The 20,225-nt window shown below is 39.5% G+C and overlaps 3 protein-coding genes across 3 annotated transcripts; 2 read left to right on the top strand and 1 right to left on the bottom strand.

The window, feature by feature from the left end:
• Positions 1-539: 539 nt before the first annotated feature.
• LOC131784123 (galanin receptor 2b-like) lies at positions 540-1,799 on the top strand. Its single transcript, XM_059100913.2, has one exon. The coding sequence runs from the start codon at positions 694-696 to the stop codon at positions 1,699-1,701; it is 1,008 nt and encodes a 335-aa protein (XP_058956896.1). The 5' UTR covers positions 540-693; the 3' UTR covers positions 1,702-1,799.
• A 1,286-nt stretch (positions 1,800-3,085) lies between these two features.
• LOC131784124 (TP53-binding protein 1) lies at positions 3,086-13,485 on the bottom strand. Its single transcript, XM_059100914.2, has 7 exons — positions 12,646-13,485; positions 11,793-12,459; positions 10,185-10,930; positions 9,189-9,349; positions 8,100-8,832; positions 5,253-7,507; positions 3,086-4,644 (listed from the first exon to the last, which is right to left on the bottom strand). Exons 1-7 carry the CDS (start codon positions 13,427-13,429, stop codon positions 4,366-4,368), a joined length of 5,625 nt encoding a protein of 1,874 aa, XP_058956897.2. The 5' UTR covers positions 13,430-13,485; the 3' UTR covers positions 3,086-4,365.
• On the top strand, positions 13,454-20,119 carry LOC131784126 (succinate--CoA ligase [ADP/GDP-forming] subunit alpha, mitochondrial-like). The gene is made up of 11 exons (XM_059100916.2): positions 13,454-13,603; positions 14,456-14,565; positions 15,234-15,350; positions 15,694-15,906; positions 16,115-16,172; positions 16,499-16,582; positions 16,884-16,961; positions 17,520-17,660; positions 18,654-18,703; positions 18,883-18,954; positions 19,552-20,119. The coding sequence occupies exons 1-11, from the start codon at positions 13,573-13,575 to the stop codon at positions 19,585-19,587; spliced, it is 990 nt and encodes a 329-aa protein (XP_058956899.1). The 5' UTR covers positions 13,454-13,572; the 3' UTR covers positions 19,588-20,119.
• Positions 20,120-20,225: the final 106 nt, after the last annotated feature.

The following is a 20,225-nucleotide window of genomic DNA, read 5'->3' as shown; positions in this document are numbered from 1 at the left end:
TTCATATTCAGTCTGCTGATCAGAAAAACAAAATAACCCAGAAAAATATCCAGAAACTTATAGGAGAACATGCAAACGTATGGCCAAGGAGCAGTTGGTTTTTTTATTCTGGTTGGTTGAAACGTTCCAAATCAATCAAAGAGCGTAGTGAAGAGAAGGAAACTCCAGATCACTTACAATCCTTGACACCCAAAGATTAGATTAGATATTCTTCACACTAGTCACTATACATGACCAATGGTACTGACATGGAGAATTTGTTCGCTGAACTAAGAGCGCTAAAGAGTGATCATTTCCTTTATTCTCATGATCTCAATGCTTGACTCGTCAATGATGCTGTAAGGAGAGATAAGAAACCAATCACTCCTAGAGGTTCCAGGGTAAATTTTCAGTAAAAAATTGCTCTATATTCAAGTCACAAAGTATAAAAATCACTACCAGGAGTTTGCTCTCTGCGAGTGCTCTTAGTTCTAGGGAGGAAACAGATGACGATTCGGAATGGCAATTTCCGTGGTGGTTTAATTAAGTCCTTGAGGTTTTAATGTATTTGGATTTCTCCGACTCGACGAATGGACTTAAAAAGAGACAGATGCCTGGATAGACTAACATAAGATGCAGGAGGAAGAAGAGTACCTAATTGCAACGAAAACGGCGCCATAACAACATCACAAGAGAAAATCAAGCAAATCCAAGATGACTAACTTTACGATTCCGACCCCTAGCAGACAACAAACTGCCCTGACGTCCCGCAGCACCGCGCTCAAGGTCATCGAATCCACAGCCATCCTTTTTATAAATTTATTTGCGCTTGCTGGAAACGCAATCTTATACTGGGCTATCCGAAGAAACTGCCGCCTTCGACAAAATACAACGAATTTATTAATTTCATCTCTGGCTTTGGGTGATATACTTATGGCCGTTCTTTGTATGCCGTTCTCGATAGGAGTTTTCATTCTGGGACGGTGGATGTTTGGCGAGTTAGCTTGTCAGCTCCAGGGATTCGCTTTCTTCGTGTTGGCGTTTGTTTCGCAAGAAACCATGGCCCTGATTGCAGTAAACCGCTACCTAAACGTTACAAAACCTGTCGTTTATCGTAGAATCTTTACACGCAAAAGATCTCTTAGAATGATCGTATTTGTATGGCTAGTTTGCGTGATTTACGTAAGTATTTTTGCCATCCTGAAATGGCCAGTTTTCGTCTTCGACCCCGGCAAGACTATCTGCCACATTAGCTTAACAGATCACAATTTTAAGAATGCTTGGAATACAATAACAATGGTTGTTTTTTCACTTACCCCTATGGCAACCCTATTTGTTTCTTACTGGCGGGTTTTGGTGTGCGTTCGTAGACACAATACTGTAGCTTTACGCTCGCTTCGCACTGGAAGTTTGCAAAGAAGTGCCCATGCATTGGAAGATATAAAGATTAGCAAGATCATTCTAGGTCTGATAGCAGGGTATTTCTGTTGTTGGCTCCCGGCATACAGTATTTCTTACGTCAAGCTAGCTTATCCCGCTGTTTCAGACCAGCGTTTCCCCCAAACCCTCTGGGCTTTTCTGGTATTCAGTTCTAGTGCCATAAATTCTGTTATTTATGGAATTCTGAACAGAACATTTCGAATAGAAATTCTCAAGATAGTGAGTTGCAAAAGGGGTGTAGATGGAGCCGTCGAAAACAACATTACGAACCGTGTCTTGTAAAGAAAAGAAACTATACTGTTGCCATACTTGTAGTTATATGTGTCTAGCTATTTTTAAAAACTCTCTCTCAATTCATTTGATACAGAGAGAGAGAGCGAGAGAACAAAAACAGCTTTAATTGAAATGATAAAGAAAACCAAAGAGTTTAGTTGCGTTCAAATGTATTTTTACGGTGTACATTAGCCTAAGCTTGACAATTCTGTCATCATGGAAAATAAATTAGATTTGATTTGTATGTCAAGTTCCTCTGGTATCCGCAATCACTTTTGGTTCAGACCTATTAAAGAAAGAAATAATTACTTTTACCTTGCCCTTGTTGCAAATGAAATTTCGTAGTGCCGAACTATTTTTGGCGGTAATAAAGGCGTCTCACTTTTGAAGTTAATCTACGTTCACGAAAGTGTTCCAAGTTTCCCTAGTCAAATGAAAGCTTTTCAGCCGGTACAGGACACAGTAATCAACTCGAGTAAAACAGTTGGATTTCCATTCAAATTTCCGTTGCCTAGACTTGAGATGAAATATACGTCAGCAGATGTCAATATTTGTGTCACTAGTAATAAGGCTGTGTCCATTATTAAAGCTAGCATTTTTTAATCATGTCTGTAGGAGAACCTTAATTCATACGTGAAGTAAAATAAAAGGTCAGATGGTCGCAAAAAAAGAACGTAGCTACATCTGACTGATTTCTCCAACTCTCCACAAATTGACATTTTAGTCATCCTTTTGCAGCGACGTTGGGACCTTTCGGTTCGTTTCCGTAGATCTTCGGAAATCGTCGGAACAGCAAATCGTTGTTGAGCATAACATTTGATATCCTAACCTGTATAAGTTATCAAAGCTATGCTCTTTCCGAGCATAAGACTCTACCAAGGCGCGATGAGGAAAACCTCTTTACAGTACCCTTTTATATCTATTCTGAAATCACTGATGATCTTCGCAATCTGATAGGCTCTTGGATTTACTCTAAATGGCAAATTTATTGAACCAACAAGAAGGGTACTCTGTCACAAAACCGCTCAGATTAAGAAGTTTCATTAGGGGAAAATGCCGAACAAACGCCAGTTTGTGGCGAATTTTGCAAGTTTTATGGCCAAAATGTTTCCTCTACCAGACACCCTCCATAATAGCCTAGAAAATTTGGTTTAACCCTTTAACTCCCAGATCAAATTTGTAATTCTCCTTACTGTCAACCATACAATTCTTAGAATGCTAGTTCAGAGAATTTAGTATTGGATCAACCAATTATCCCTAAATTGATATTTTTCTTTATTCTCATTACTTATCTGGTTGATATTGTATAGATATGTTGAGGAGAAATTCTGTCTTGGTCACTCATGGGAGTTAAAGGGCTGAAGACAAAGACAAGGAATAAACACGACTCAAGTTAGGTTCTGTGAATCTTTATTCCACATCTTTTTTTCGAACTTTCTTTTTTACAGAACTGACATGTTCGTTTTCGCACAAGGCCAAAAGCAGGCCCTTTTTTATTGCGTTTTCCATAATTTTTAATTCTCTATCACTTTCAAACCAGACCATAATATCTTTATTTGAAACGTGTTTATTATTTCAGTGTCACTCTCGGCGCCCAGAAACTATACTTTAAAAAGTAAAAATTAATATAATCTATCAAAAGTTTTCTATTAAAAAAAAGGTATTAGAACTATGCCGACGAAGAACAGCGAAGGAAAAAAAACATTAAAACTATAAAAACTAATTAGACTGTTTTTTAAGGACTGTAAGCTCGATAAAATTATTAAAATCTCAAAAGAAACAGAAAACATATTTTAAAAATAATATAGCAAAAAGAGTGAATTTATTGCATAACTAGAAAATGAGATTTACTCTACCATTTGTAATAATTATCGCTAAAATTTATTTTTCTCTTGCCCTGACGACAAAAAGTATTTCAATTAGTACCGTAGGTAATATTTCATTAATGCTAAAATCTGAGAATAATTTGATCTGGTGATATTACTACTATGACTTAGTCTTGCTAAAATCATATTTTACAAACATTAAAACAGTATAGTGGTCAAAATTTCAAGAAAGCATGGTTTAGACTCGGTGTTCTCCTTTTCAGACAGTAACCGGTAAAATTTACCGCCTGTAGTACCTCTTAATACCGTTTAAAATTGCTTGGAATTCTTAAAAATTCAACAGGTAGAAGGATTCCTTTACCGGTTTGAAAATTTATTTTACATATAATGCTTAAAACAAGGGAGAACACTGATTTAGACTATTATTTAACGGAAATTAAATTTCCAGAACAATTGAAACCCTCTCAGAGTCAAGTATCATTTGCTTTTGTTTCAATTGCCACACATTCCCAATCTATCTTTACATGCGACCCACATGTTTCCATCTTTTAAACACCATAGCAAATTCGATTGCCATCTAAATTGGTACGAATGGCAGGCCGACCGTTTCAAAAGTGGGTCGATATTGACATATTACCGATATTACCGAGTTCGATCTATGAGGTTTGGATATCACACGAATACTGAAAATCGATAGGTAATTTCAAAGTCAACTCACTTCTGTTACCTTGCCATAGTTACGGTTAGAGACACTTCCAAAGAAAACACGTCGCAGTACCGCCTCTCACATGCTGACAGGCAGTCTCAGGTTGGTTACATCTTGCTTAGTCACGCGTTCTGACCAAGGTCACGAATTCTTACACCGATAATCATACTTCGGGTGACCATCAAAAGGAACCTGTCGACCGTTGATGAGTGTTTGTAGAAGCCATTCCAGTGACACAATAGGAATCGCAAGCAGATTAGCGGCGTGTTTGACACTCGCAGGAAGCTTGTGATCCTCGCAGATGATAACATCGCATTCGTAATCAACGCGGCCTGGAAGCTTGGCGACCATCCTACATCCCGCAGCCAGCAACACGCTGGACCAAGTGTCCTTGAACTGCTGGCTCCCGTGAAGATAGACCTTGTGAATGACAAAACCGAATAATGAGAGAATATTAGGAGATGCATGGTTAGGCAACTTTAAAGAACTCCCTTTTCCTTGAACATAATTCTCTAAATAGCACCGAAACAAGTTTTTAGACCTTTAGGAAGAACTCTGAATGGGTAAGGACAATAAAAATCAAAGGGGCTACATGTACATCGTTATCCAAAGACAACCTGCCCTTACAGCCGATTTTCCAAAGGAGTGAACACAGAGAAAGAGGAATTTTTTCTTTTTAAAAGTTCAAGGTGATGAAATAATTACCTTCATGAGTCACATACAGATAGCTATGCGTTTTCATGGTTGTGGAAGCATGCATGATCTTACCAGCCCCTCATGGATTCTTGAGCTTCAATATTTTCCTGGTTTAATGTAAATGGGTAACGCAATTTCCCGTTACCTGCACGGCAGGCGCAAAGAGGAAGGGGAAAGACACTAAAAGTACGAGCCACGAAGTCCTCGTTCTACTTCCCCCTTCTCCGATTTTCCCTTTCTTTTCCCTCCCCTATTTACGCCTGCCTTGTAGGCGTTATTTTTCTACAAAAATTGGACTGATGCACGGGTATTATGAGAATAATATCACTTACTCGCATGTCGCCCAAAATGTTTCTTCTCGGCCGGCATTCTACAATTTCCCCGGCCTCTAGGCTTTCTCCAGCAGGGAGCAAGTACTTCTTGTAGTCCAAACGCTTATCACAAGCGCAACAATCGTTTATCCACATGTGTGAAACACACGGAATTCCAGAAGCGAGGGATTGGAAATATTTTTGTGTCCGTTGGTGTGTGTGGGATATCAAGAAGCACTCTGCGCCAGAAATCTGTGATTGAGGAAACGAGGACAGCACGACGCCACCACCAGCCTCGATCTGACGTTTCAAGTGATGGCGATTAAAGTCAATTCTCTCCGATTCACTGTCCGTCTCTTCAGGCTCATCCTTGTCTCTGGTCACGCCTGTCACTAGAAAGGCTAAACCAGCAAAAGTATTCCTGTTTCTTGGTAGATGTGGTGCTTCGACAGTGTCCTCTCTGTCGCTTATCTGTTTACGCGGCGTGCGTCCTCTCACAGGTTGAGCCGGTATCGTGCCAACGGGCCTCGCAGGTGATTTGGGACCATACGTGGATGACAACCCTCTCCTAACATATCGTCGTTTGCCGCCAGCTTTACCATGCTGCTCATCTGAACTCGACTCGCTCTCACCAATCCTATGTCCCGCACGTCTAGCCTGTGCTTTGATCTTATGTGACGACTTATGTGTAGACTTAGGCGTGATATCCATGTCGGCGGACGCCACTTTTGAACGTCTTGGGCCAACGCGTGGTGAGGCGCGATCAGCATTTTTTTCCTGCGTTCTTTCGTCATTCGGGCTCGTGTCTTTAGAGCTAGTGTCTCGTGAGGTGTCCTTAGCATCTATGCCACCCGACTTGGAGACATCGTGTAGGCTAACGTTACTGCTCCCTGCTCGCCTCAAGCTATGTGCTCCAATACTGACACTGGAACCACTTGTGACGCTAAACGAACTATCACTGGATAAAACAGCTACGGCTTGCTGTTCCGATAAAATAATTCTACTCCGTGGGTACCGGCGTATTGCACCATTCTGGGTCTGTATTTCGTAACCGCGTGCGTTTCGATCTCGATAATGTCCCACGATCACCCCTTCTTCATAGAAGTCATCTACAAGATCCCCTTGAGCCATGACACTCTGCCCAACCGGCAATAAATCCTTGATGATAAGGTTTTCACGTGGAATCCTTCGTTTGTCGCCGTCGTCAAAGGTTACCGAGTATCGTCCGTTTTTGTACTGCTTTGCAGTGATTATTCCTGGATAGAAGTAACCGTCCAACCACTTCGCTAACACGCGGGTTCCAGGAGTCAAAGAGGAGTCACTCGATGAGGAGCGTTTGTGATTTGACTCCTTCTCTAAAATTGGTTCGGTATCCTGCCTTGAGATCGAAGGGATTTCTGTGGGTTCACCCCTAGTATGTTGGTTTTCATCTTGTCCTTTACTTCCATCTTCCGAGCTTCTATCAGAATCACCCTGACCGGAGGTTACCAAGGCCTGCGTTTTACCAGAAGCGCGCGTTGCTTGTTTAGAAGCTGGTGATTTACTACTTTTCCTTCGCGGAGAACTTCTGTTTTGTTGCTGAAGCTCATCTTGTTTCGGTGTCTTCGCAGTAACTGTTACACGAGACCCGTCGACGTTGGAAGTCTCCACAAATTTAGTGACTTCCTCCTTCTCCTCCTCTTGGCTCTCCACTTTCGGTTCCCCATCTTCTTCAAAGGTGAAAACCTGCACAACTTCTCCTGATTCCTCATCGACGATGGTCATAGTTACATTTCGTTTCACTTGAGTCGTTACCGTGGTTACAGTGCATGTGCGCATGATTTGCTTGTAGTGTACGGCACCTGATGATGTAGCCTTTACCGCCTCGCCTTTGTCAGGTTTTAGTTCATCATCCTCTCTTCTGAATCGTTTTGAGAGTGCTTCCTCTAATCCTTCGCTCTCAGAGGAAGCCTCCCTTTCTTCGCGAACTCTTTTAGTGCTCGTGATATTTTTGACCTCTGCTCTTGGTCTAATCTCTTTTCCACGCGTCCCACGAGGAGATCCTCTTTTTGGCTTTTTTCGCACGGGTTCTGGTACATCATCTTCGGCGGTAAATGCAAACGGATCGTCGTCGCTTTGGACCTCTCTCATTCCTCTCTTATTAGTTTTGGCGATGGCTTTTCGAGCGCGACTAAATATTGATCGCGGGGGTACTGGGGCATTGGAGTGAGGACGGTCTAAGCTCTCTGTGGATGTAGAAGCCCGAGGTTGGCTGGGCTCGAAATGGAAGGCTACCTCTGAACGGAGAAAAAAGACTTAATGTCATTGAAAAAGTCATGACCTTTGGGAGAATTCTGAAGCTACTCTGGAAATATGTGAGCTCAATCTCCCTAGCCCCTCCTCTCCCCCCCCCACTACAAGTCCTGTGTCCATCAGGTTTGTTACAGGATAAGAAAATTATGTTTTTCGTCCTAATGCCCAACATCAAAAGAGAAGTTGAAACCTTTTTTTTTGTTCTTCAAGACTTTCAGGAACTATTGACTACCAAGACAATAATGTCTTGGCTGCCTGTGGTATTTTTCCCTAACTTGACTGTATTCGACTTTGAACCCGATCGAAGTCAGCGAGTTTCCTTTCGCACTCTCGGTATCTATCGTAATAAATGACGCATCACCGAAGAAGCATTTTCTATGACTTAGGCTCTTGTTCATACAAGATTACACCGTAATAACTTTCATTGAAAAATACTGCTGTGAGTTTGAGTAACTCCACTTTCCCCTTCTCTAACGTGTAATGGTAGGGTAATAGGATCTGCCGATCATTTGATCAATTGTCCCGACTCTCTCATGGTGGTGAGAAATCACACCACGTAAAAGATTTCAAAAATACCTTGGCTAGACATCCCTGGCGTCTCTCTAACCACAGGAAGAGCCACATCCGGGATAGTACTGCGTCGGCTACTCCTCTCCTCTGAGTCTGGAGTGTCCGGACTAACGGGTCTGAAGGGGGGTGGAGTGGTAGACGTCAGTGGTCTTAGCGGCTCCCTTGGTAAGGAAAAGTGGAAACTTGTACCAGAGTCACTCGAGGATTCTGAAAATATTGCTGCTGGGAGCGTTGGTTTTATCGGTTTTCTTGCATGAACGCCTGCTGTGCTTGATTGTTCTTTTTCAAGATCATCAGAAGTGTCTTTCTCCCAGAATATCATTTCAGTTCCCTTCTCCGGTATGCTTGCCTGTTCTTGTATAAGATCATCGGGCGCTTCCTGCTCCACAGGTTGAGTGACACCCCCTGATTCTTCAACAGGTGCAGTCTTCTCTGGAGGGTGGATTACATCGCCCCTATCCGTAAAGGGGTAGGTACCTTGGTCTCGATGAATTTCGTCGATGCCGTCAGTAGATCTCACAAGATTCTCCGGTGCTTTGGTTGGAACGTTCATAGTCAGCTGTTCCTTGTCATTATCATCTTGGGCAAGAGCCATTGTAGGAAATTGTCTTCCCAAAGGGGCCAAAATGGACTGGCTGCCGGAGTCTTGTTTTGTCAAAGTACTTGCCTCTTCAGCTTGAATTGTTTCTGCCAGTTTGCACTCGGTGACGTTATTTGTCACCTCACTGACAATCACATCCTGTGAAAGATTGAAAAAAAAAAATTGGACAAGTTCCAAGGGGTCCAGTATTTGCCTCCACCTTTCTGACCAAGCATTTCCCAACGTTTAAACTCCAAGAAATGATTAAAATTAAACTTCTCCTCACAATGTCAACTTACAGACAAGCGTGTAATACAAATGGATTTTAACCCTTTACACTCTAACATTCGTATTTATATTCTCTCTTTACATTTTCCATAGTACTGACAAGGAGAATTCGATAGACAATTAAAAGCTTTTTAAATTGGTGATCATTTCCTTTATTCTCATGACCTCAATACTTGAATCAAGGGTGAAACTGTAAGGAGAAACTATCATTCTCTGTGTTGTTTTACCTCCTGAATCCCCTCCAGTCCCTGGCTGGTATCTGATGGCATCTGGCTTCCCATGACCAACTGCGACTGAGTCAGGTGCAATGAGAACGGCATCACTATGTCTTGAGAATCTAAGACCTCTTGAATATTTTGTTCTTCCATTGGCTGGTCAGGAGATTCATCTGATAAAAAAAAATTCGTGAAACAGCTTTGACTCACCAGGGTAATTTAGATTTAACTTTGTACAATTTTGACACACCATCTCAGACACTTGATGAGGATTCACTGCTTTTTCCACTTGGGGTTGTTATTAAGATATATCTCTAAGTTCTCTAAATCAATTTCAAATTAAAATATATAACAGCTGGAAGGAAAATAATCAAACAGAACTGGGCAATTCAATGGTTTCACTGATTTTGCAACTACATCTAGTCTGTCAACTTAAGGTCCACAGTTCTCTTGTGCATACATTCAATGCCTTTTTGGGAAGCAGGGATGGAAATTGTCTGCCTCCACAGTGGCCCCTATGTAAATTCCAAACTTGGTGTCACATGTGGTCTCCATTTGTTGTTTGTTCCTAATAATTGTGATCAAAGGGTTTTTCTCTACATCTCTCTTAATAGAAGCCAATATCCTAATTTCACCAGCTGCATTTCAACGTGTAACCACAGGTGTATATAGACTTTGAGAATTAGAAATATAATATTTTATATGATAAGCTCAATTATACTTGTGTTGTGATTGGTTCTTATTTATGATCTATTTGAGGACAGCTGTTATAGCTAACATCACCAATTTCAACATTTTTCTTTTTTTGACATATAAAACAAATAGATTCCATGATATGCTTGGTCTGTATAATTAGGAAAAGATCACAGGAGACATAAAAATGTGATAAGAATATCAGAAACACACTCAGCTGTGCCTTGTCTGCCACTTGTTTGTTTTTACCAACAGACACACTGCAACACATGATCTATTTGTTAAATATACAGCAAGATAGAGATTATGAAATACCTGAAATACTTTTCTGTTCCTTGCCTTCCTGGTTTATTACAGGAAAGAACATATCCTCACTCATCTCTGGTTGTGTGGGACCTGGCAGCACAGCAGGGCTTTCTTCAGTACCTTCAGCCTTACTTTTGCTTGGTTCAAAGGGATGTATTATTAGTGAGGATGGAGACAATGACAACTGTTCTTCATGTAAGCTCTGCTTAGGGTGATCTACTGGTAAATCAGAAATTAGTGGCTCATGCCTAGGACTGTCAAGAAAGCTACCACTTATGAAAGGTACACACTGCTCCTTAGAGCCATTTGGTGGCAGCACTGTATATTTTCCTTTTGAACCTGTGGATCCTAGGCTGCTGTTACTCAAAGCACTACTAACTGGCTGCCACTGCTGCAGTTGAGGTGATGATTCACCCTTAGATGAGTCCTCACTGGATGAACCTTTTGAGGAAGTGTCACTTGACTTCTTTTCATTGGTGTCACTGGCTTGCTGGAGTGCCTCTTGCTGTTGCTTTTGCTGCCAGAGAGGTAACTCAACTCTTTCATCATCTAATGATTCTCTGAGTCTTAGAGATGCTGGCTTTTCCAAATGTCTTTCTTGGCTTTGTGACATATCAAATGACTGCAACAATTCTGCTGCTGCTTTTGACATCTCTGACTGTTCCTTCTCCACATCATTTTTTACAGATTCTTTGATGTTTTTGGATTTTTGAGTCTGTCTGTCTTCACACCCTTTCTCATATGTTCCCTCTTTCCTAAATAGAAATGAATTATCATAAATATAATACTTACAACAAGAACTACATTGCTGTGTGTTATCCATGAATAATTTCATTCATGAAAAGATATATGAAATTCAAATGGCTTCTGGTACTTCACCATAGTAAATCACATGTATCATTAGACAAAAAAACAGCTGTAGTTGAGCTAAGCTGTCTGGCCAGCCAGAACCTATCCAGAATAAAGGGGGTAAGCTCCTTACAAAAAATGTATAGCTGCATTGGTAAGAGAGTGTAACAGGGTAATTCAGTGTTATCAACTGAGTTGATAACCTAAATTGGCCACCATCAGCTTTGAACCTGGCCAATTTATGTTACCAACTCAACTGATAATACTAAAGAACCTGTCCTGGTTTCCTTGGCATGAAGCTACTAGAAGTATGACTAGAGCCCCTGGATAGGATATTAGTAAATTGCACAGTTACATTCCAGCATTTCATCAGGCTTCTCTGACAATTTATCAGTACCCATTTATATTCCTGGGTTAGAGAGAGGTTCTGTGAAATAAAAGAGTTTATCCCAAGAACACAACACAATGACCTGGCTTGGTCTCAAACCCAGATATGTTGACCAAGATTTCAGTGCACTAACCATGAGGCCATTGCATCTCCCTTATAAATAATTTATTATGATTATAGATTGAAGGAAATTAATCACTGCTCATGTGGGTCACCATTTTTTAATTGCATATCTCTGGTCTTTATTTTAAAAAAATTATCATACTTCCTCTGCAAACCACGAGTGCACCTTGGTTATTTGTTTAAGTTTGGGAAACAGGTTCTTTTTTTTGAGAAAAGGTTCCCCCTAACCCTGTGATCTGGATCTTCCTTCTTTTTACCTGTTACTTTTCTTTTCTACTTGCTCTTCAGCAGCAGCTGTTGGGGAGGATGGATGTAAGTCTTGAACTGAGCTATAGGCATCAGGTGAAGGATGCACTTTATCTGATGATGAAGATGAAGACACCCTGACACTAGGCTCTCCAGAAAATTGCAAGCTTTGAAAAGCCACATTGTCAATTGGTGTTTCTTGAGAGGGAGGGGTGCAGAAAAATCCACCACCACCTTCAACTGGTGTTGATGTACGTTGCTTGGAAGTGAACACCTGCTTGTACAGTGATCGCTCACTAGGATGTGATTCTCTGCTGTTTTTGTCATCCACTGGAGTGGATTGGTGTTGTGGTAACTTCAAGTCAACCGAAAGGTTTGGTCTTGTTGTCCCTTCCTGATGGCCTTGAGAAGAGGCAAACATGTCCTCTTGGGAAGAACAACCTTCTTGCTCTTCCTCCATTGACCACAGCGTATAACCAGTAACTGTGGCATGCACTTTCTCCTCTTTCGACGCAGCACTGCTAGTGCTAGTATCACTGGTTGACTGTTTCCTTAGTAATTGTGGAAGGTGTTTACGCACTTCTGGGGATACTTGGGAGCCACTTTCACTAGACAAGTTGCTGAGATCTCCATGGTAACTGCTGCTGCTCATGGCTGAGCCATGATCAGACTTATGTCCTGTGTATTGAGCAAAGTAAGTTGCAATTGTAATGTAAATACTCATCAAAAGCCATTGGTGATACAAGTCCAAATTCAAAGGACCCAGAGATTTTAGATTGGTTTTAGATTGGAGGTTACTGCTTGTATTTTTAGTTTGAAACCTATACAGAGAGGAATAGGAAAGTATGCAATCAGTGTTCTTACCAACGCTTGATGAGCATGTTGACTTCTTCTCCTCATCCACAGGGGCTGTAGATACTTCACTAAGGTCAGAAGCAACATCAGCCCCCTCACCAACAACACCAGTTGACGCCTCACTGTAATTGTCTCCACTAAAGTCATGAACAGTTCCTCTTCCTTCCCCACTAACATGTTGTCTGGGAGGTGTTGAATCTGTTACCACAACTCGAACCAGTGGTTCTGAGAGGGTAGCAACTTCTGGAGGGCGAATTAGCTCTGGTAGTGCATCACTTGAAGAGGATGGATCGTCTGGATGAGGGGATTCTTCCTCATTTGCACTGGGATCTTGCTCGTTATTTTCATCGTTGTCATTATCATCACCACCACCACCGTCCCCCCCACCGGCATCCCCTCCGCCACCTTCATCGCCCCCATCCCTACTCCCGTTATCATCACCTCCTCCACCATCGCTACCTCCTCTATCATTACCTCCGCTGCTATCACGTCCTTGTCCATGTTGGCCGCGATCGTCCGGTTGCCGGCTTTTTTCACCTTCCTCTCTTCTTACACCCTCTCCTCCAGTAGTAGAACAACTTATAGCGGCACAATTTCGAGGAAACGACGGATGGTCACAAGAGATGCCCGCTGAAGGATCCGTCCGACTGGTTGACAATCGAGTCAACTGTTTCAGAATCGCCAAATCACACGCACTGTCCGATCGAAAGATTGTTTCGGTTTCCTGAGACTGAGAATTCTCCACCAGTAAGCAAGGGGAGCTGAGATCAAGTTCTTCGGGAGTAAAATCCATTACAACACTCGAACATAAATAAACACAATTCTCACAATCAAACCTAACCGCGCTTTATCTGCCTGAACTTGCCACGTCCCATAGTTCTTTGCAAGTTTGATCGTTCTGGCTCGCATAGACTTTCGGGCAGGTGTCTTTCCAAGATGGCGTTTCGCGTGGCACTTCGTCGATTTGGTGAGCCATATTATTATATTGCCATTGCTTTCTTGAAAGATACACTGAAGTCTTTATAATTTTGCATAGCTGTAAAGGTGTTGTTAGCCGAGGGCCTGTCAGTCTTACACGTCTGTTTCTGCCTGCAGCTCTTGCAAATGTCACGGTGAAATTCTCATAGCAGACAATTTCAGCTCAGTATTTGTCATTATAACTATACTTTGCACTTACTTGCTATGGTTGTATGGACGTCGAGTCTTAAAAAAAAGATGCAATTAACAACCTGGTTGGTTTTGAAAAGTTGCCGAGAATAAGCTATAGTGTTGCAAAAGTACACAGAAATTGTACAGATAACGGTTGTAGTTTATTGGCCGTACTAGTTCAACCGTTCCCCTTCCTTAATCTTCTCACCTTTCCTTATTGGAAGCATTGAGAAATCTCATGCCCATAAATTGTTTTTCATGGAAATTGTGGGAAACTTGACATTGATATGTTTTCATTATGACACTTACTTTTAAAGAAGCAATCTTCACATCTGTATATCTTTTGCATTGTATTAAGATATGTACAGTCTCATTTCCTTGGCAATGTCTTCTATTACTGCTTTTGCAGAAAGTGGCATTGAGGTACCCTTTGTCATGGAAGAATGAAATAAAATTATTTCCAGTTTCTGATTATGTAGAGTTCTTCTCTGAACTCCACATTCAGAATGAAAATCATTGTTACTTTTCTTTCCTGTTTGATCCTTCTTGGAATATGTGGCTGTAAGTAAGAAAGGTTTTTACTTGACTTCATAAATATTTGGGAACATGCATGATTGATAAATAGCACATGTTACTGATGCCTTCATTTCATAATACTTCACCAATACAGGTGTCAGCCTAGAACAAATAGGAATTCGCCACAACTATGACAGTACCAGGAATAATCTTTTGATTGGTAAACACACCAAAGTTATTTGTCAAGGCTTTACTGGAAAACAGGTATGATAAACTCAACCAGATAATTTGATAAAGAAATATAATATTATCAGGTCACATGGCTGTCAACGATAAGAAAAAAGCAAGTTTAAGTTTTGATCTGGTTTCCTAAATGGATAGCCACAGCCAATTCCAAACTTCTTGAACCACTTAGTCATCGGAATATTTTACCATTACCCTCTGTCACTAATAGTGATAAGAAAGTTTGACTGCATAGAGAAAAACAATTATCCAGAAGGAAGTTGGACATTTTGAAAAAAAAACTTTAAAACCTTAAAACATTCCATGGATGATGATATTGTTTGAATTTTGAAAAAAATTCAGGTCAAAATGATCTTGAGCCAGTTTGAATTGCAATTTTCCTTTGCACTTGATGCATTACCATAGTCCAAAAAAATAGGAAAGTTACAATCAAACTAGTGTGAAATTATTTTAGTCTGAAGTCATTTTAAAGCACAACATGTAAACTCAATAATGTAAAATATTTAGAATGTTTTCTTCTCGGAATTAAGTTTGGAAAATAGTGGCCTTTGATTAACTTTTAATTCTCTGATCTCCTTCCTAAGTATTTGTCCTTTTCTTTGTTGCTTCTTTCCATGACTCCATTTGAATTCTCTTGAAACAGGTCTTAAAACTGATCTAGCAACTTGTGCTTTGCTTTACCTTACTAGGGAACTTTCCACAGTGAACAGTCAATTGCTTATGGAACACAGATGGTTGGAGGTGTTTCTCCAGGGAAAGGTGGTCAGTCTCACTTAGGGCTTTCTGTATTTGATAGTGTGAAAGAGGTAAGATGGTGACCTGAGACACTTCATGGGGGTTGTCAAAAGTAGTCAGTGCTGTTACCAAAGTCTATATGTACTCACTGTAATATTTTAGGATTATAGCTACTCCTGTGGAATCCCCCTGGTTTTCTTGACAAAATAGCCACCAAAGGTGTGCTTGTCATTGATATAATTTATGCAGGTTTTGTAGCAGGTTTTGCCCCTTTGCTAGTTTGCACCCCCACCCCCTCCCCCCCCACCATCTTTTGAAGCATTTATAACTATTTTCTTCTAAACTGTCAGAGGATTGTGATTTCAGAACTTTACAGGAAACTCTCATGTTAAACTTTAAACAATTTTCTTTTAGGCCAAGGATGCAACTGGTGCAAATGCCACTGTAGTGTATGTACCACCACCATTTGCTGCAGCTGCTGTTTTAGAAGCAATTGAAGCTGAAATTGGTTTAATTGTGTGCATAACAGAGGGAATACCTCAAAAAGATATGGTGAAAATCAAACACACACTAGAACGGCAAGATAGATGTAGAATGGTTGGTCCTAATTGCCCTGGAATAATCAAGGTAATTACATTAACTTTAATTTGAGGAGAAGATAATGTCTTTGTTTAAGTTGAAAATGTTTATACCTATGTACAAAACTTACAATCACTGTTTTGGAAAATCCAATTACTAGTATTATCTATTTTATTGATAGTGTTTCATTGTAGTTAGTTACAACTATTTCTATCCTTCTTTCAACTTATATGATTTGCTGTCCATTGCTTGGCAGCCAGGAGAGTGTAAAATTGGTATTATGCCGGGTCACATACACAAACCTGGAAAAATAGGTCAGTAAACTAAACTTCTTCATTCTACTTCTTCTGTATGTGTGGCTTTTCAATGTAGAAATTTACGTGCCAATTTTCACCAACATGACTGTTCATTTTCGTCACTGCACGTGAAATTAAATTGAGTGGAATGCTTTATATGCTTTAGGGTAGTAACAGAGCAGTGATGCATTTACAGGCTAAATAACAAGTGGGTGGTTGCATGATCAGCCGATTTGTCTCATGAAAAGTAAAGTAATTGGAGATAGTTAAGTACAAGTTAGATATGAATTTTGTCTTACCTCTTGTTACATCCTAACAGAGGAATTGCTCTGCATTTGTTCCAGGTATTGTCTCAAGATCAGGAACTCTAACATACGAAGCTGTCCATCAGACTACAGAGGTTGGCCTTGGACAGTCTCTGTGTGTAGGTAAGTAGGAATAATTGTAAGGTTTTAGAATTTTCATCTTCAGTTAGGGAATTATCAAGGCTCATCCAGGGTATATGTGAGAAGAAACACAGTTATTTCTGTTAGGATATAGAATTGTTGAAATGGATTTCTGATATTGATAAAATTGTTGTATTCATTTGACTTTTTTGATAAAATGTCATTGCATGTATGTCTAGAATTTTCATCTGATTGCAGTAATTTACCCACTGCTATTTTACACTATTAACAGAAATATTAGCTCCTTGGTAGGTTTTGCTCATTTTCCATATGTTAATCACAGGTATTGGTGGAGATCCTTTTAATGGAACAAACTTTATGGACTGCCTAGATGTGTTTTTAAAAGACCCAGAGACAGAAGGTATCAATTTGCTTTGCTAATTAACATCATTTTTCACATAATCATATAATACATTGTCTTGTTATCTCTTCTCCCATGATGTTCATTAAACTGAAAAGAGTACACAATTCTCTCTAGAATTTTTGTAAACAAAACACATGTGATAGGTTAGGGTTATGGTTAGGGTTTGTTGAAAATTAGAATTGATTGATAAATGATTCTTACATTCCAAGAATTAGTAATTTCTATTACATAAACAATGTCATATGAGTTACTCTTTCTTACTGAATTTAGGTTCAGGTGTTAAAATTGACAAAGATTCCATGTTACAGTGCATCTGTTCAGTTAAAGATCAAATAAGTGGCACACAAGGCTCTGCTGAGTGTGTTGCATATGTTCTTATCACATTCTGTGATCTGTCCCTGTACAGAGGCACAGTACCATGGAATCTATTTATTCTAAATGATAAAAAAAATGTTGTTTATAGGTAAGAACCAATCAAAATGAGTGTATAATTCTGCTTATCATATGACGCTGAATTTATAATTGCTCCAAACAAATAATTTTGGTTTATTACAGGTATTATCCTAATCGGTGAGATTGGAGGAGGTGCTGAGGAAAAAGCAGCCGAGTTTCTTCTACAGCATAATCAAGGGGAGAATGCCAAGCCTGTAGTGTCATTTATTGCTGGAGTAACAGCACCTCCTGGAAGGAGAATGGGTGAGGAGGATCTTATGTCTTTTGTTGTTATGTTTTGGCCATTTTTTGCTCTCTACTCAGTAGACAGCTGTTTACAACTGTTTGGAGAAAGGTTTGCAAAAAGGCTTCAAAGTGCATGCAATAGCTCCAAAAGTTATTGAGGTTAGCGTGTTTTTAGGTCACAGTTTCTTGACCTCAAGTTTCCAGGGAAATCTGAGAAAATGTCATCGTAAGGATAAGGCATGGTGGGTTTGATGAATTTTTTGACTTATATCCTTTCTTAAAACAGCTGACATTTGCAATGAAAAATTACCCCCTTATTCAGTGCATATCATTGCCTTGACAGCATCATACATGTATATTGTTTGTGGTATACTTAGTCATGTACCGGTAATTACAAAATTGGCTAAGACTGCAACAGTAGGGCAATATGAAATTAGATGCCTTCAATTAGACACCTGAATTGTACCAGTGAGTTTGAGTTTGAGTTTGTCTTAAAGAAATATTAACAAGAACTAAACCTTTAGCTCCCAATATCTAGTTGTTAATTCTCCCCTCTAGCTGTAAAAAATTTCCTTGTAAATAAATTCCAAGAATTTGGTATTAGGTCAAGATAACCACTTCTACTGTATGTGACAGGTTTGAGTATTCTCAAAACCAGTTTGCTGAATATTGTAGGGGAAAGTTACATGTTAATCACCTTTGGGAGTTTATGGGTTAATGAAAAATTTTGAGAATTAGATAGTTTGCGACTTTTTTTGATAAGAACTTTGTTAGTACATCAGAAACATTTTGTTAACAGTTAGGAGAAAGGACTTATCATATAGCACCTAACTGGCACATGGGTAACAAAGGCACCTAAGTCTCACAAAACTGTATATGAACATCAACAGGACCATTTGCCAATTACATGGTAGACAGATCATCAAAAAATTAATCAGAATCAAAATTGCTAGGATTGTTTTGGAGATAATTTCTTTCTTGACTGATGTTGTTTCTTTGCACTGTTTACAGGTCATGCTGGTGCAATTATTGCAGGGGGTAAAGGAACTGCTGAACTTAAGGTACAAATATATAAATATTTCATGTATTTATAGTGATGATAATTATTATTGACATCAAACTCTACCAACAGAATTCAGCTGATTGTTCATTGATATTGATATTCACACAAAATGGTCATTTAGGCCTATGTTCAATTTACAATTTAGCTCTAACTGCAGTGATCATTGTTTCACTTTAGATAAAAGCTCTTAAAAATGCAGGTGTTACTGTGACTTTATCACCAGCTCAAATGGGCAGCACCCTGAAAAAGGTAATACCACAATACTTTGTCTTAACCCTTTATACCTTAACATCAGTTTTTAAATTCTCCACACCATTCTCTATACATTTGCTATGATACTTACAAGGAGAATTAGCTTGGTACTCAAGGGCTTTGTAATTTTGTAACATCAGCTTTTAAATTCTCCACACCATTCTCTATACATTTGCTATGATACTTACAAGGAGAATTAGCTGGGTACTCAAGGGCTTTGTAATTTTGTAACATCAGCTTTTAAATTCTCCACACCATTCTCTATACATTTGCTATGATACTTACAAGGAGAATTAGCTGGGTACTCAAGGGCTTTGTAATTTTGTAACATCAGCTTTTAAAATCTCCACACCATTCTCTATACATTTGCTATGATACTTACAAGGAGAATTAGCTGGGTACTCAAGGGCTTTGTAATTTTGCAACCATTTCCTTTAATTCTCATGAATTTAATGTTTGATTCAGGGGTGATACTACTGGGAGAAGTCAAATGCTTATCACTGGTAGGGGTCAAAGGGTTATTTAGCACAAGCTTCAAATGCATAAATGAAAGTCCTATCGAGATGCTTTTTGACTTTAATTTCTTGGTTTCAGGTTTTGGATGAACGAGCCCTGGCTGACAAGATGTAATTAATACTTTGACAATCATTTTGATAGTGTCCTCCTGTTGTTTATTCCCTGTGCAAGTTAAACTGATTTCATTGTGTGAAAATGAGCAAATTTTTTTCAGCTTTCACACTTTGTAAATCATTGTTCTGTGAATGCTGGAGGGTATTTGTTTTACTACGATGAAAGACCTTTACTGAAAGCTAGTTTTCTTTCTGATATTCTTAGCAAGAAATTGAAAGTGAGATTGAAAAATAATATAGTTCAAGATGATTGTTTTTAATATTTAGTGAATACCTTAATTGTATTATTTCAGACTGCCTCATTAGTTGGATGCTGTATTTTGTCACTCATAAATTATTCAAAGCAGTGACTGTTTTATTTGTGAGAGATGTGAAGCTATATCTCATTTATTATAATTACCAAGTGTAAGTCCTCTGAAGCACAAATTCAGATCATTTGCTGTCAGAGCAGTTGATCAGTAACCTTCAGTGTTGTATTTCTCCACTGGTATTTCAACCGTTTTAAATAAAATCCCTAAAATGTCCCTTCTTTACTCTGAAGCACAGAAATGTTTTACATTAAGAGAGATGTGTGACTTTATGCTAGTTTGCTAGTTTATGGTGCAGGTGTCTTATAACTTTGTACAACAAGTGCATGAT

Source organism: Pocillopora verrucosa, chromosome 1 (genome assembly GCF_036669915.1).
Source record: "Pocillopora verrucosa isolate sample1 chromosome 1, ASM3666991v2, whole genome shotgun sequence".
NCBI classification, from domain to species: Eukaryota; Metazoa; Cnidaria; class Anthozoa; order Scleractinia; family Pocilloporidae; genus Pocillopora; species Pocillopora verrucosa.
The sequence above is the reverse complement of the archived record's forward strand: the minus strand, read 5'-3'. Positions and strand labels throughout refer to the sequence as shown.